The sequence below is a fragment of the Serpula lacrymans genome (genome assembly GCF_000218685.1).
Source record: "Serpula lacrymans var. lacrymans S7.9 unplaced genomic scaffold SERLAscaffold_12, whole genome shotgun sequence".
NCBI classification, from domain to species: Eukaryota; Fungi; Basidiomycota; class Agaricomycetes; order Boletales; family Serpulaceae; genus Serpula; species Serpula lacrymans.
Window position 1 is genome coordinate 1,150,654 of NW_006763301.1, and position 14,998 is coordinate 1,165,651.

At 49.3% G+C, this 14,998-nt stretch overlaps 7 protein-coding genes across 7 annotated transcripts; 2 read left to right on the forward strand and 5 right to left on the reverse strand.

Annotated features, from left to right (window-relative positions):
• Positions 1–166: 166 nt before the first annotated feature.
• Positions 167–2,933, reverse strand: SERLADRAFT_441658 (uncharacterized protein; the record flags this gene model as incomplete). Its single annotated transcript, XM_007322197.1, has 9 exons — positions 167–1,116; positions 1,166–1,671; positions 1,725–1,807; positions 1,857–1,935; positions 1,991–2,145; positions 2,198–2,289; positions 2,343–2,659; positions 2,713–2,783; positions 2,838–2,933. The coding sequence occupies 9 exons, from the start codon at positions 2,931–2,933 to the stop codon at positions 167–169; spliced, it is 2,349 nt and encodes a 782-aa protein (XP_007322259.1).
• Positions 2,934–3,146: 213 nt separating this feature from the next.
• On the forward strand, positions 3,147–4,304 carry SERLADRAFT_452436 (uncharacterized protein; the record flags this gene model as incomplete). Its single annotated transcript, XM_007322198.1, has 4 exons — positions 3,147–3,402; positions 3,452–3,943; positions 3,983–4,203; positions 4,255–4,304. 3 exons carry the CDS (start codon positions 3,147–3,149, stop codon positions 4,201–4,203), a joined length of 969 nt encoding a protein of 322 aa, XP_007322260.1.
• A 228-nt stretch (positions 4,305–4,532) lies between these two features.
• SERLADRAFT_441660 (uncharacterized protein) lies at positions 4,533–5,129 on the forward strand (the record flags this gene model as incomplete). The annotated part of the gene is made up of 2 exons (XM_007322199.1): positions 4,533–4,838; positions 4,905–5,129. 2 exons carry the CDS (start codon positions 4,533–4,535, stop codon positions 5,127–5,129), a joined length of 531 nt encoding a protein of 176 aa, XP_007322261.1.
• Positions 5,130–5,407: 278 nt separating this feature from the next.
• On the reverse strand, positions 5,408–6,217 carry SERLADRAFT_417633 (uncharacterized protein; the record flags this gene model as incomplete). The annotated part of the gene is made up of 2 exons (XM_007322200.1): positions 5,408–6,104; positions 6,163–6,217. 2 exons carry the CDS (start codon positions 6,215–6,217, stop codon positions 5,458–5,460), a joined length of 702 nt encoding a protein of 233 aa, XP_007322262.1.
• Positions 6,218–6,456: 239 nt separating this feature from the next.
• Positions 6,457–7,613, reverse strand: SERLADRAFT_476333 (uncharacterized protein; the record flags this gene model as incomplete). Its single annotated transcript, XM_007322201.1, has 4 exons — positions 6,457–6,718; positions 6,808–6,835; positions 6,888–7,045; positions 7,112–7,613. The coding sequence occupies one exon, from the start codon at positions 7,355–7,357 to the stop codon at positions 7,142–7,144; it is 216 nt and encodes a 71-aa protein (XP_007322263.1).
• A 924-nt stretch (positions 7,614–8,537) lies between these two features.
• Positions 8,538–10,945, reverse strand: SERLADRAFT_452440 (uncharacterized protein; the record flags this gene model as incomplete). Its single annotated transcript, XM_007322202.1, has 2 exons — positions 8,538–10,579; positions 10,631–10,945. The coding sequence occupies 2 exons, from the start codon at positions 10,943–10,945 to the stop codon at positions 9,299–9,301; spliced, it is 1,596 nt and encodes a 531-aa protein (XP_007322264.1).
• A 685-nt stretch (positions 10,946–11,630) lies between these two features.
• On the reverse strand, positions 11,631–13,209 carry SERLADRAFT_476337 (uncharacterized protein; the record flags this gene model as incomplete). The annotated part of the gene is made up of 2 exons (XM_007322203.1): positions 11,631–12,006; positions 12,070–13,209. The coding sequence occupies one exon, from the start codon at positions 12,979–12,981 to the stop codon at positions 12,775–12,777; it is 207 nt and encodes a 68-aa protein (XP_007322265.1).
• Positions 13,210–14,998: the final 1,789 nt, after the last annotated feature.

A 14,998-nucleotide genomic window follows, 5' to 3' on the forward strand; every position in this document is an offset into this window, starting at 1 on the left:
GAAGCATGATCTTTCTCTTTTCTTTGTTTTCTTGCTTTGGTATCAATCTATTTATCACCGTTCGTTCCCAAAGTCACCGTCATTTGATATAATACGAAAAAAGCCCAATAAATGTGTCATTAATATGATAAACATGTATACTCGATCCCACTAATACAAACTAACATCAAGGTCTTGACAACGCCTTACGAGCGTCCTCGGCCGCTTTGCGTGCACTTGTAAGAGACGGTCTCGCAATACTCGTCGTCGTCGTTTTCGATGCGCTCTTTCCAATACTCCCAGGCCGACCAGCAGCGTTCGCAGCCGAGTTGGCAGCAGCCACTGCCCTCAGCATATTCCCCATGCTTGGCTTCTTCGATGTAGCTGTTCTCAGAGTAGCACCCCCTGGAAGAACCGCACGCTCTCTTTCTATACGTTTGAGAAATGGACTAGGGAGATTCTCTTCGTCCGAGATGTCATATTCTGCCGGCGAGGCAGGCTGTGCGCTCGCGACGGAGGCTCCATTAGAGGTGGAAGTCGAGGACTGCTGTGAACGCGTATTCACCGACTTTGATGATGCACGGGATGTAGCCTTTATCCCCGTTGGATCTGACGACGACGACGGTAGTGTAACAGCTTTCTGCAAAGGGGGTCGTTGTATCGATCGGCGTATAGATGGTCTTCGTAGACGAGTTGGAGGAATTGATGGTGCAGGCGCTGGGTCCGGTTCAGACGCAGGCGTATGGTTTGACTGCTCCGATTTCGTTCTCTCTCGCATAGAAGGAGATGGTGGCTCATCATGGTCGTCATCAGACCCTTCTTCTGCGTCAGTGTCAAAGTCAAATATCTTCGCAAAGTCAAGTCCAACTTTAGGCGAATTGACGAATAAAGTGGCAAGCTCGGCAGGCGTTGGCGTTTCTAATGGCTGGCCTGTCGTCGTCAACACGACACCTTTCATGGCTGATGGCATGTAGTTTGGGGGTACTTTGGCGATATTCCGGTTGTTGGGCGTTTCCAGACTTGGGAACTCCTGTTTTGAAACTCTTTCTGGTCGTATTCGACTGGTTTCTTCTGTCATATGAACCAGAGGGGCTAGAAGATTTTTGACTTCCTCTAAAGGTGTCTTTTCTTTGCGTCCTAGTATACGCATCGGCTATTGAAGTATCCGTAGAGTGGAAATACGTACCTTTGACTTCTGTGCATTTGTCCTCAGTCAGCGCTTTGACCCGACATTCCAAGTCTTGCCGTACAGTATCCAGGCGCTGTTGCTCCGCCTCGAATTCCTCTTCTTTCTTAACCACCCATTGCATCTTCTCCTCAACGACAGCAATCATTTCTGTCCGAATTTGCTCTTCCCTGGCTCTCCATGCCTCTGAGATCTCCAGCTCTCTCTTACGCACAGCCTCCAATATCTCCTCCTCTCTTCGCGACATAGCGCCTGCAACCTCCTGTTCGCGCTTCATAACCGCCAGTCGCAATTCGTCTTCACGTTTTGTGATCGCTTCACGTATTCGCGTATCGACTTCTGCCCGAGACTGCGCGAGGAGGTTTGAGAGATTGGCCAGTTCATTGCTTTTCTCAAGGAGTAGCGCCTCGAATCGTGATTCTTTCTCTACCAAAGCAGCTTCTCGACTAGCGATTTCACGTTCCTTTGTGACAATAGCCGCCTTATGGTTTTTCACGGTGGTGAGCCTGTGTATGAAGAGTTCGAGAGAATCAATCACTAGAACATAAGAGAAACCAACATTTTCTCCGTTTCGGATACCTTGAAAACCAGTTCAAGTCGCTCATGTTGGAGTAATTGAGCCGTCGAAGGTCTCATAGCAGGCTGAGGAAACAGATAAGTTGATGAATAGTGTTTGAGCAGTCATGCTTACGTTCAAGTTCAGCATGGCTTTGATGACACCTGATAATGCTACGCTGTAACCCCTCGGTAAAGGTGGAATGCGTCCGTTCCTGAAATACTTGTTATTTACTGTAAGCTTCTTACCAACTCAAGCCGAAGACCTACCTGATAAATATGCTGAGCTCTGCATGGGTCTTTGCCTCGTGAAATGGGGGTTTGAGGGCACAGAGCTCGTATATGAGGCAACCAAGAGACCAAATATCAGACTTCGAGTCATATGCTTTTTCCTGCATTAGCTCAGGTGACATATAATATGGTGTCTGTATCATATATGAATATGAATTGGATTGTGGTTAAGGACGATATACGTACGCCGACATATGTATTTGCGAAACTCGCTTGCACAAGGGCCTTTGACAAACCGAAATCACCCAACTTTACAGTATTTGCTTCGTCAAGAAATACTAGAGAAACTCTATCAGCATCAATCCCGTTATTCCGAGCTTAAACATCTTACCGTTATCCGGCTTCAAGTCACGGTGGAGAACTTGCGCTCGCTTATCTTTACTTTCACCGTCCGACCCAGAGCTACCTGACTTTCCAGGACCATTGGGATGATGACAGTGATGCAGAGCGAGAAGAATCTGCATGAAATAATTCCAAATAGTGTCCTCAGGTATCGGTCGATTGTGCCTTTGCGCTTGTTTGATTATTGTAGATAGATCGCCACCTCCACAATACTCCATAAGGATGTAGAGTATACCTGCTTCTCTATCAACATGGCGGTCGTGATATCGTACAATATGTTCGTGGTGCAACTCTTTTAGAATGTTACTGACGAGGACAGATTTGGTTGAGGTTGGCAGAAACAGAACTTGGATGCTTACACTTCCGAAACTATCTGCTTTCTGTCACGCTCGGTCATGCGCTCAAAATTCAATTCTTTTCGCGCAAAGACCTTTCCGATAGCATTAGAAAAATTTGACAATGAAGTGGCAGTAGTGAAACTTACGAGACCATCCGATTTTCTCCTCACTTTGCGTATTATCCCGAAAGAGCCGTTCCCAATGACATCCAGGGGATCATATAAGTCCAAGAAGTTTGACATTTCCAAGTGTGCGCACGGATTTGCGCGTCGAACAGACGTAGCGTCGTTGTATTGTGATTGTGGTCGAGCCTGTCTTCAAGGAAATCCAAAACTGCTTTCGCGTAAATGTGAACGTGTGTCACGCGTGTGGTTGAATAATGTCACGTGATCGTGACTTTTCGGACGCGCCATGTTAGCTTACGGAAATCTATCATGATGCATTTTTCAGTACACATGGGTCACTATCGAATATTTCTAGGTGCACCTCCATCATCAGCTATTGACGAAGACGCACAGTCATATACTTGGAATACGATACAACAGACGCCATCTCACACTACTTCGGTCGTCTACCCAGCTGCAACGTTAGAAGCTGCCAGTCGCCGCATTTCCTTACTTTACAAAAACATCATCTTCGACGACGATGACGAGGAAGAGCAACAGCGCGATTTATTGGAAGAGGATGAACTCGCATATCACGGAAGAAAAGGTGGTGTCTGATGTAGTTGGGTTAAATCGTCGACCTAACGCTGTAATAGACGAGACGACAGTAATTACTTGGCCCCCTACCCAGAACAACCGCCTAGATCGTAGTGCACCATCCTTTCTTTACCCTTCTCAGTCACATATTCAGCAATCCATGCATGGGACGTACGAGACTCAAGAGACAGATTCCTGCGATTACTCCGACGCTTCCTCTATCGCACGCTTTCCTTCTTTTCAGTTCAGTTTACATACGGTGATATCGCTATCATCACTTCATGCGTACTCAAAAGCGGGTAAAGGATCCCAGAAAGTTTGTGTTCTCCTCGCGGTTCTGGAAGTAGAAGGACCTGACACCATCAGGATAAAAAAAGGCTCCGATGCCGGGAAGGAAGTCTCTATTCTCAAGATTTTATTTGGAGACGAAGACGGCAATGTCTGCAAGCTTACTGCATGGCGAGAAATTGCAGAAACTTGGGGAGGAAATGGAACAGCTCCTGCCCTCAAACGAGGCGATGTCGCGTATATCAAAGGCAAGTTCATATTCCGTTGAAAGGACGAGTTTCAGCGAACATGATTCCCAACAGATGTGATGGCTTCCTGGGAGCCAGGGTCCTCGTTTGTTCTAGTTGCTTCTCCGCATCATAAAAGCACTGCACAAATCTGTTATCGTACCATGCCTTATACTCACGAGGACAAACGATTGCGCCCAGATTTAAGACTCGGCGCAAGTGATGCAAGCGTCCGTAAAGTCGCAGCTTTGGTAGATTGGTTCGAGGTTATGGCCGGCTTGTCACGTGCTGCATAAGTAAGTACGTCTCAAATCATTGAAAGAAGCATTAACAACTCCGTGATGCAGTGGCAGTGTCGTTGTGCTGCCTCGTGAAGACAATATATTATCACCCATCTCTTATCTTCTTTGTTGACTTTGTTCTGGATGGTCACTGCGTTCTAGTTTGTCGAAGAAGGCAGCGCTCGGCAGAGAGACCAGTCATCATGACGCTTTGACCTGCCTGCAACAATGACTTTGACCTCAAGGCCCAATGTTGCTTTGTCCGGACATTGTGGCACACAGGTGCTTTGATGTTCCTTCAAACTTATAAGGCGGGGATGCTAGTTAGGAATACCACCCTTCCGATGCCTTTCACCTTCCGTTCTCTTGCCTTGCCAGCCAGAATCTCAGCAGCTTTTAAAGCTTTGAAACCCAAGAAACGTCCTAACCCTTTCACTCGCCATTCGTTCCGAGTTTTTAGAAATGCCTCTTCGAAGTCAGGTTCGCGTCACATCATACCTACTCTCTTCGCTGCTCTTCCTATGGCCCCCAGTTTAGGCCCTGATATCTCTGCACAAGTATCCTCTACTGAGCCCGACGACGAAGCACGCACCAGCTTGCTTGAACCACGGCATTCAGGAGACCCTAACGGTGGCTCTAGAGAGCCTAGGGTTTCAAAGGCACGCATGGAACATCACTAGACCCCCTTCTTGACAAATTCTCAACTTCTTGATCAGGTTACTATAGGTGAAAAGATCCTCGAGAGATTTTGGCCCCCAGAAGATGAGGACAAGGACGACAACGCGCCTGAGCACACGAAGGAAACGGCGCAACTAAGCTTTACACCTCTCTCTCCCCCACCATCTCACAACCCCAAGCTGATCAGTACCGAGAGCCTACAAATACGAACCGATACTGCCACTGCCCAGGACCCGTGGAAGTGCAGGTTGGCTGGAACTTAGCTCTTGTATGATATTGGAACTAAACAGATATTCTTTCCCAGCGCACACCAAAACTCGCAATGCGAAGTTTGTTCGACAAAGATTAATTCGTCAACTGCGACGGACTTTCCTTTTTGAGAAACAGTCTTGCATGCTTCAATTCATTTATCATAGCCCTTTTGAAGTAATGTTGACGTTGATTATCACTGTAACCTTACCATAATACAAGTGTAGCAGTCTCTGGCAGGCTGGGTTTTTAGACAAGTCCGCACCACTCTCAGTCCAGCACTCACCACTCCCAGTTCATCACAATGAATTTATCCCTACTCTGACGAGGCAACCTATGATTTTAAGTTTCAGAGACAGTTTTTCCTTGTTGTTCTACTTCATCTAACATCTTCTTTGTACCTTGTACGATTATCTCCCACTCAATTCTATGCAGCCTATCCTCAAATGCATCGATCGGCTCTCCCTCCTTCATCTCCACCTCACGCACCATCACCGGCTCTCCGCGATCCACCTCCCTCACCACACGATGGACCATCACGCCCGACGCTGCAATCTCCCCCTTCTGAAACGCCTCGTACGCCCTCTCGATCGCATTCGCCCCGTCAAACGCGCCTGGCAACGCAGGGTGCAAGTTGATAACACGTATCGCGCCCTCCACCCCCTCCCCTCCCTCCAACACCCTCGTCCCACACAAAACATCCAAGAACCCCTCACTCAGCACATGCATCCACCCCGCCAAGACCACCAGGTCCGGTTTCTCCCTCACGACGAGCCGCGCAACCTCAACATCGTAGTCCTCCCGCGTCTTGTCCTTGTTTGCCTTCAAGAACGGCTGGAGCGCTAGGTACGCAGTCGGGATGGGCGGGTTGGCCGTGGAGGCGCGTGTGAGGCCGTAAGCAGCCTTGCGATTCGATATCACGAGGGTGATCTGGGTATTTGGCAAGGATTCCGTATTTTGAGCGTCGATCAGCGCCTGCAGATTGGTTCCTAACAGATATACACTTGTAGGTAAAAGCTCCAAAACATAAATGGCATGATCATTTACCTGAACCTGATATAAGAACAACCAAACGTCGTGCCCGTCCTTCTCCCTCCGCCATGTCGATGTTACACTGATAAGATTTGAAAAGTTGACCAGTTTCGCCGATAATGATAATCGGAATTCGGAACTGACTAGACCCTAACCCAACAGTATAAGGCCATTACCAAGCTACGATCAAAATATCCAACTTGTCTCTAACTTCCTACCATTCCCTAGACATCGTACATCCGATCAAGACAACCTTTCGACTCTCTCCGCCGGCCAAGACGAGCCATCACCGTTACAATAATCAATCTGAAGATGAGTTGCGGTCGTCATTAAACCATACTTCAAGTTATCACTTGAGAAAATAAAAATAAAAAAGCATCACATTTGAGGGGAGTCGCACGGAGAAACAGTACATCATGTCAAAGTAACCGGGAGGAGTATATATAGAAGCTACATACCAGACAGCAAATAAAACACCCAGAAAGAACGCGTCATCATCCATTCGCTCGACAACACCGTCAATCCGATCACACGATCAAACTTTGGCGAAATCTGGCAAGGTACAAGACGACTTGAGCAGTTAAAATCCACCACGTTCGAGCACAAGCAGGTAAGACGGGGATAAGTAAAAAAGAGGGTCTGTCCAGGGATATAGCGTACCTTACTGGCGAGATGACTGACTGACCCCCTGTGACAGGGTAAACTATGCATGCAGCGGAGTGGCGTTCAAAATTACATACCTCTAATACAAATCCGACTTGCAACTTTGATACACCGGACCTTGAGCCTGGAGGGGGGGGGCAGTACACTACGCTACGACGAGGTACTCAGCTCGGCTCAACCGACTCTCGACAGGCACTCCATTATTAGCGCACTGAGAAATCAGAAGTGAATAAACCTGGGGGAACATAAACGTCAGCTGAGGCCCCTCAGTCATGCACGTACCCAAAAGCTAAACACATACCTCAGGCTATCGGGATCATATCAGCGTATCCTAGTATCCCTTCTTGATACTTTTAAAGAGAAAACCAGCTGTTTGGTCTCGAAGGGGATAACCTCGGCGTTTTTCGCGAGGCGGATACACTCGAGCGTAAATACACAAGAGTGTACGTAAATACCCCTGATCAGAAATGCTGTAGGGAAAGATGTCGCTGATGAGTTTGCTGATCGCCTCTTGTAACTTCTTTTGTATAGGAGATTGACACGTCATGCTATTGTCAATGTCAATGGTTCGTTGTCCTCTTCAGATCCATCATTCTCTTTTTGTGGTTCCCTGCCAAATGGCCGCCATGATGAAGTGAGTGCCAGGATGGACGTGCCAGTGACACGGCGCGACAGAAGAAGAGGAGATGGGAAAAGAAGAGCTTCTCCTTGGAGTGAGAACTTGAGCGTCCACATAGGAGGAACTGTAGGGGGGCCCAACAGCTCGAGTCATGTTTTCGAATTAGGTATTCCCAGGAACGGTGCCATGCCACGTCGCAAATTAGCCCAGCTGAGACTAATTCCAACTGAAAGGAAATACAGACCCGAAGGACTGGGATTCGGGGTAGGTTAACTCGAAAAAGAAAGAAAAAAAGCCATCAGGTTTCCTGGACAAGGCGTCGACTGTGTGGCGAGTGCGAATGCGAATGCCACCGTGATCCTGCGGGATGAGCCTCACACCTCCGTCGGTGCAGTACCAGCAGGCCGGGTGACAGCGCAGGGTGGCTCGAGTGGTAGAGAATCCCTCTGGGGTAAACGCTTCTGAATTAAACATCCCTGTCAGCATCAAAGCAGGCGTCGACAGACTGACAGCCGTTCCAACTAAACGTGCTTACCGTCGGCTTATCTGAATCATTTCACTTCCACCCAGCGACTGACTGATCACGGCCAGCAAACTCGCTGCCGTCGCCTTGCCATTCAGAGAACAAAGAGAATGCCTTGGTATAAGCTCAGCGTTAACGGTACCGCCCCATGTTGCGAATGATCCTTCAATGAAGGGGGGGGCGTCGCCGCCGTACACCGTGACAGCCAGAACCCAGAACCTTCTCTGATATCAAAAAAGAGAGAATGCAAAGTCGCCCCAAATTTCACTCCGGAAACACGGATTGGCACTTGTCAAGTCCTTATTCGAACTTGGACAAGTCAAAATAAAGATAAAATAATAAAAAAGATATAAAATGGCATTTGAATCGTCGTCAGCTCCCGGCCAAAACGAACAGTTAGCAGCGTCCCCTCCAAAAATACAAAGGACAGCACCCGTGCCCGAATTAGCCGACGGATTCTTCAGATGCGGCACTGCGGCCGTGCTCGCTTTCGACAAGTAGACCGTTGGTTCTGGAAAGGTCTCCTGGATAAGCACGGCAGGGATAACTCACAAAGGTCGCACGGTATCACATCCTTAGCAATGTCAAAGAGGAAAACTCATATAAAGGCGATTCTCGACGGCGACATAAGATTTGAATGTGTCTAGGATGCGGAACATGGAGCGTAGCAAGTCTAGACAGATTTACAGAGTTGCGCTGACACAAATCGCGAAAGAGACGGGATACGGAACATTCCGAGTCCATTGGGGGATAGACCAGAGGATCCTGCATAGGGCCAATATTGACACCCCATCATGAATCATGATATGAGGAATACGCCAGCAAAGAAGCTTTCCTCAAGGCAGACACCTTGGCCAGTTTGGTAAACGATCTCCAGAAAAGCTTTTAGGGGGTCGGGGTGGTACAAGGTCTAGTACAAGTACCGTACAGTGAGATAAATTAATCAATAATGAGCGGCATTGGCTATACGCATCTAGCGCAAGAAATGGAGCGATAGCCAGAGTTAACGAGCGACTAGGGGCCATCGTAATACTGTTGTTTTAGTCAGGTCAACAAAGAAGAAAATCGGTACAGGGCTAAATTGGTACATCGGTGGTCTCAATAGATATTAGGAGTTGGAAGACGGATGGAGGTATCGAGAGTTATCACAAGGACAAGCCGTAGACCGCGGCAGATGCTGGTATATCGAATAGTACAAGGTCAAAGCATGGACAGAGCATGGACAGGATGGTGAATGGCGATAAAAAAGGCATGGCATAGACGCATATCTCCGACTGTGAGAGTTGATCCTCGAAGACACGTGAAAATTTGGGCGGCATATGCAAGGTCGAGTTGGATGATTGACCTCACATCATCATGCCGTAGCCACCGCCATTGCCTCCACCAACGCTGTTCGGCGTGTTCAAGCTTTGCTTCATCACCATTCCTGCCATCCCGTCAACAGCATCTCCCCTCGTGCTCCATGGCACACCAGTGTTAATGTGGAGGCCACTTGCACCCAACCTTTTGGGCACACCGTAGTCCGAAGGTGCGCCAGCGCCCGAAGATGATAATACATTGGGCATCTCGTAGCTGCCCGAAGATCCGTGCGGGGGAGATCCGTACCCACTACCGGTGCTCAAACTCCCGCTCCTCTCTCTCCTTCCTCGTCCCGATCCTACCGAAGACGCATCATCCCGATCCGGAGGGCTTCCGTACATATGGCCTCGCGAGGACATATTCCCATGTTGGTGTTGCAAAGCAGCCAGCTGTTGCTGTCGCTGAAAGTTGGCGAAAAATGCCTGACTGGTTGGGTCGGCAAAAGGGTTCGACCCATTCCCTGATGCTGGCGAGGGTCCCATGTTTTGGGCGCTGGCGGGGGGTGTCAAAAGAGATCGCTGAGCTTGAAGTTGCTGCAGTTGTTGAGGTGTGAACGCTGTGTACAGATGGGCGTTCCACGCAGCAGCCTTGTCCATATCGGGCTGATTCATCGCATGGTGCTGTTGGAGGAATGATGCACCGGAAAACTGCGGACCAGTGTGTGGCTCGTAAAGCGAAGTCATTGCAGGGTTCTCAAAAGAAACGTTGGGAGGGCTGGAAGCGATCATCGGCCCGCCGTGTTGACCTCCACGTGGCATGAGATGAGCAATGTTGATGCCAGATGGATTTGCATTTCCATTGTTGCCCGAAGGGTTTGAAGGGATGTTGTGTGTGAATGCATTGGCATTCTTGAGCATAGCCGCGCTCGCCTGCGAAAAAGAATTCCTCATATCTTCACCGTCATCTACCGTGTTCGCCATTGCACCAACAAAATCATCGTCGCCGTCATCGTACCCGTCAAAACCGTTTCCACCTTCATCATCCTCCTCGCCGATAACAGCTGCCAAGACTTCGACTTCGCCACTAAGGACCATGGCAAAGCCTTCACCACGAACAGGTTCTTCAACGCGAGGAAGACCGGCGCGGTCTCGCCATTCGTTCAATTCACGACGAAGGGCGTCTGACTCGAGTTTGATAAGACGAAGTTCGCGCGACGCCAACAGGCGATGACGACGCGATGCGTGGATGTGAGCAATCGATGAATTCACTATTGCAGATTTGGATGGGCGGCGTATCTGAGACAGATTGGGAAGAAGAGCGGCAAGGTCCTGTTGGATAACGTAAGAAAGCGTGAACAGCGGTGCAAAAAAATGACATGCCAAAAATCTGCCGTTCAAAGTCTCTCTGCGCTGCCTTTCGACGGCGTTATGGGTGGCTCGCCGTTCTGCGGTGTTGGCACGCCGGCTGGGCTTTCTCTTGACCTGAGTGACAGCAGCATTTGCGGGGTTTGCGTTAGACGTCTGAGACTGAGCATTGCTGTTGATGGCAGATTGATCGGCGGAAGAGGAAAGGGCAAGCGTGTGTGCACTGGTTGGAGAGCGAGGAGTACGCGGGGGGTTTGAACTGTCGTCCGACGCGGGGGAGTTACCGGCGGACGGTGTGGAGGGAATGGTGATGGGGAGTGTCATGGACATTGATGACAGAAGCTAAAGCAAAGTATACGAGAGGTGTGGATATACAAAGGACCAGAGACTAGACCCCAACGGTTGAAAACAAGGCAGATAAGGGATAGACCAAAAGGACACCAAAAAGGGGAAGGATAGTCAACGAATGATTGTGAGAGGAAATGGGGACTGTTTTGCGAATGGGAGGAGAAGGTGGGGACACAACAAGGGTACGCGATAAGTCAGCGGATTCCCTATGGAGCGAATGGAAGGTATTGAGGATTGGTAGAAGATCAGAGTCACGAGCTGAGCTCAAGTGGACTGCTGATGGTCTGTGAGGAGGAGATGGGATAGTAAGAAGCCGGCAAGGGTCGCGAGATCTGAGGGGAAGATAAGTCAGGAGGAAAAGAGAAACATGGGAGGTGAGACTGACACCAGGCGGGATCCTTGTGGACGGCGAGGCTAGGCGGGATTAAGAGGAAAAGAGAGAATGAAGGGAGTGAGGAGGATCAAACGAGCATGAATGAGATGGCGGAGAAAAGGGAGAGATGGGACGAGATGGTCGTGGTCAGAAGACGACAGCCAGAAAACTCATAAGCGAATCCAAACAACCCGAATATCTCTCGGCTAGCCCCGTATCATTTTGCTAATTTATTATATTATTTATTATCCCACCTCTTCCGGCTATCTCCATCCGTCTGCCGTGACTCTCTGTGACACAGCCCTCTTTAGTCACCTTTCCTCGTTCAACCTTACTGTGCATAATCCTATATCCTCGTCCTCGTCCACCGAGGCAGCGCACCGCCAGTGGCTCTCTGGCGCTAGTGCCAGCTCTCCATCTGTGTTTCAGACCATGGCTGTTGCCATCACCACCGAGACATTTCTGTCGCTGTCAGACACTTCGCATCTTCACCTCCTCTTCCTATCGCTCATTTGATCGACGGCTCGCCTCACTCACATCTGCATCATATTTCTGATTTCTGCTGTTGCACCTTTGCAGGATGTACGGGTCACGGGATCCGTGATGTATTCCATCTCGTCAATCCGTGACATGATGTATCTGCACAACACCAGCACAAGCCTGCAACGTGCTGGAACACGAAAATGACCATCGAACCACTGTATCAGAGTGCAATGTCCTGCCAGACACTCACGCTATGCCGTCACTGTACCCACCACCTTATGTACGTCCGGCCCACCAGCTTGCCGGTGCCGTACCTTGCCACAGACAAGCTAATCTGCACCTGTCTGTTGCTTTCCTGTCTTGTTTCCCACGTCTCCCTCGACCTTCTCTCCCCTTTCGCTGCCTCTTTGTCATGCCACGCCCCCCGTTCCCTATTTGTCTCGTCCTGCCATCTTATGTGGCGCTGGAACTTATTTCCAAATGCAGAGTATGTGGTTTGCCGTAAACATAGAACACTTCCAACCTTGTTGATTAGCAATCATCTCTGGCCGCCGTGTCGAATGAGTGAAATATCAGTTGAGATGGACTGTGCAAGAAGCCTTCGGGTGATCTCGTTCGATCCCGGCTGCGCACTGGCCTATATCCAGGCTTTCACTGGCCTCGTACGCTCATCGTCCCCGCCGCATCACCCGCATCCAGTAAGCATAGGCACATACTAGGCAGAATCGACATCCTTCCACTGCATAGAACTCTGCAGCATCTTACCGGTGGGCACCCATACGCGCAGCCGTGGGCCCGGGACGTTGTAACGTCACCTCCCTACATCATCCATCATACCGACACAGCAAGCCTTCGGGCTCATGTCTATCAATTCCTTTTAGCGTCCGTCGCTACAGTGCCGTCATGGGCCTGTGACTGGGGTGCGATTAACCTATATCAGCTCACTTTCGGTAACCTACCGCGAACCTGTTGCCCCGTTACACACGCGGATAGCTTTATCTTTCTGCGTCGCGGTACCGACGATAACCTTGCGTCCTTTTCCGAACGAACGAGGAACGAGGGCGGAATGACACATGTCCTTTGCGTAGCTAGAGACGTATCTGCGTTGCATCGCCTCTGCGCGACTGACACCATCAATCCAGACGGCCGCGCGTACTCGCATACCCCGTATCAAATCCCAGGAAACCCTCCAGGATCCCACAAAAAATGGTACCACAATTCCTCAACCCCGTTTTCAGTCTCCAATCTCGATATTTCTCGTTCCTGGGCCCACCCCAGATCTCGCAGTCAAACAAAGCTTTCAAGCCCAAATTCGAGACAAGTTAATCCAAAGTAGCCCCACCGAACTGTCACTGATCAGGTGTCCCCACTAATCATATTCCTATCTCGGTGACATCTTTGTACTCAGCACTTTTTTTGATTACCGTTTAACTTTTGTTTCTGATATGTTCGCAAGTCTTAGTTTCCCCCCCTCGAAAGCCCCACAAAGTTATTGAGGTACGCAGCCCAGAGTTTGACGGCAGCTGTGCTCAGCTGTGGCGTCGTTCTTGAAGATCTTCCACAGTTCTTCCGCGGGGTGATAAAACGCATTTAATACGAACTATAATTCCCTAAGCACCCAGTCTGCGTAAGCTGTCGGTGGATTAATGAGGCACAACCGTAAAAGGTTCGACGGTAGCCTTTCTTTTGAAAGGTACTATCAAGTGATCATAATCTCAAGGGTGTCGAGCTTCTGCGATAGCCCTGCAACTCATATCATGTCCAACATCATCTCAACACTCCGTCTGACCTCGATAACGATTGCTCAGTCTCGGAGCATCCGTTTCTGTTGTTCCTGGAGACTAGCCAGTTCCCGACAAGCCGATACGCGCGAGTGGACCCGGGACGTCGAGAATTTTCATTTTATGAGTGACCAGCAGTGACCAATAATGTTTTTTTAATATTTTTCGATCAAATTGCAAAAGGCCAGACTCGGTCACCATCTCGTCGTATCAAACACCAAGTATCAGAGTAATCAAAAAGTAATCAAAACTCATAGTCTCATGATAATCTGCACATCGTTATCTTTTCACTTTTGTGTTCTGGTCGAGATCCGTCTTTGTAGCATGACTACCCTAGTACTGTGTTGCGCCCCGATCACGAACAAACGGGTCAAGTGACCAGACAGGGGAGCAGAAGGTGGCTAAGCAGTTAATTGCAGATCATTGACTGGTACAGCCAACTCGATCGGTCGTCGTCGATGGCAGGAAAGTGTTTTAACCAGTGTTTTGTCTTGTATTAGGAGAATGATCCGCGTCGGCGCTCAATGATAGTATTATGGACGGCATAAACTTGCACTTTGAAATAGTCTGTGCTCGGTGCCGAACCTTGGGGGGGCACGACTTTTAGTTTTAGTCAGCCGGCGAGAGTCCAGGGATATCAGCCTCGGGTACTGATGCGGCTTCTTGTGCAACGTATCGAAGACTGAGAACCACTGATTGGAACACTCGCCAGTCTTCAGTTGATCCACTCTTGCAAGTTATACCGGCCACATAAATATTGACCAGCACGCCATAGTAGTTATGATTATGCGCGAAATGTATATCAAGCGGCCGCAGGAACTCGTAAAGGCTTGACACTTCAGGAACCTGTCACTCCCTCGGTAGTCGGGATGACTTGGGGGGACTTTAGGCGCTGTAAATCCCTATGCGGGTACAGCAAGGTGCGGGGAGTACGCGGGACGATGATAATTTAGCGGCGAGAAAAAAGAAAGGAGAGTAGCTGGCCACTGACCTCGAGGCACATCCAGAGTGTATGGGAATATGGGACACGAGTCTCCTGTCAGATACCCTCCCACAACCACAGTGAATATGGGTACCCTGGTCAGGAGGCTTGACAGGCATGACCACGCCCTCAAAGTTCCCCGACGGAACAGATCCTACGATCAAGCTGGGAATTCCGGAGGACACGGATTGATAGATAAAATTCGATTTGACCGAGGGTACGCTGATCTTAGCGATTTGCATACGTACTTGAACTGATCATTTACATCTCGAGCTGGCAGCGAAAGACTCGAGTACTGTGCCGTGCCAGCGGTAGAAGAAGTGATGGAGCGTCGCCGCCGATGAACAAGGCTGCATCAATGACGAGTATTATCGACGTTTAGAAGTCGTTTGGAGGGGGAGTATGGGAATAGCCTG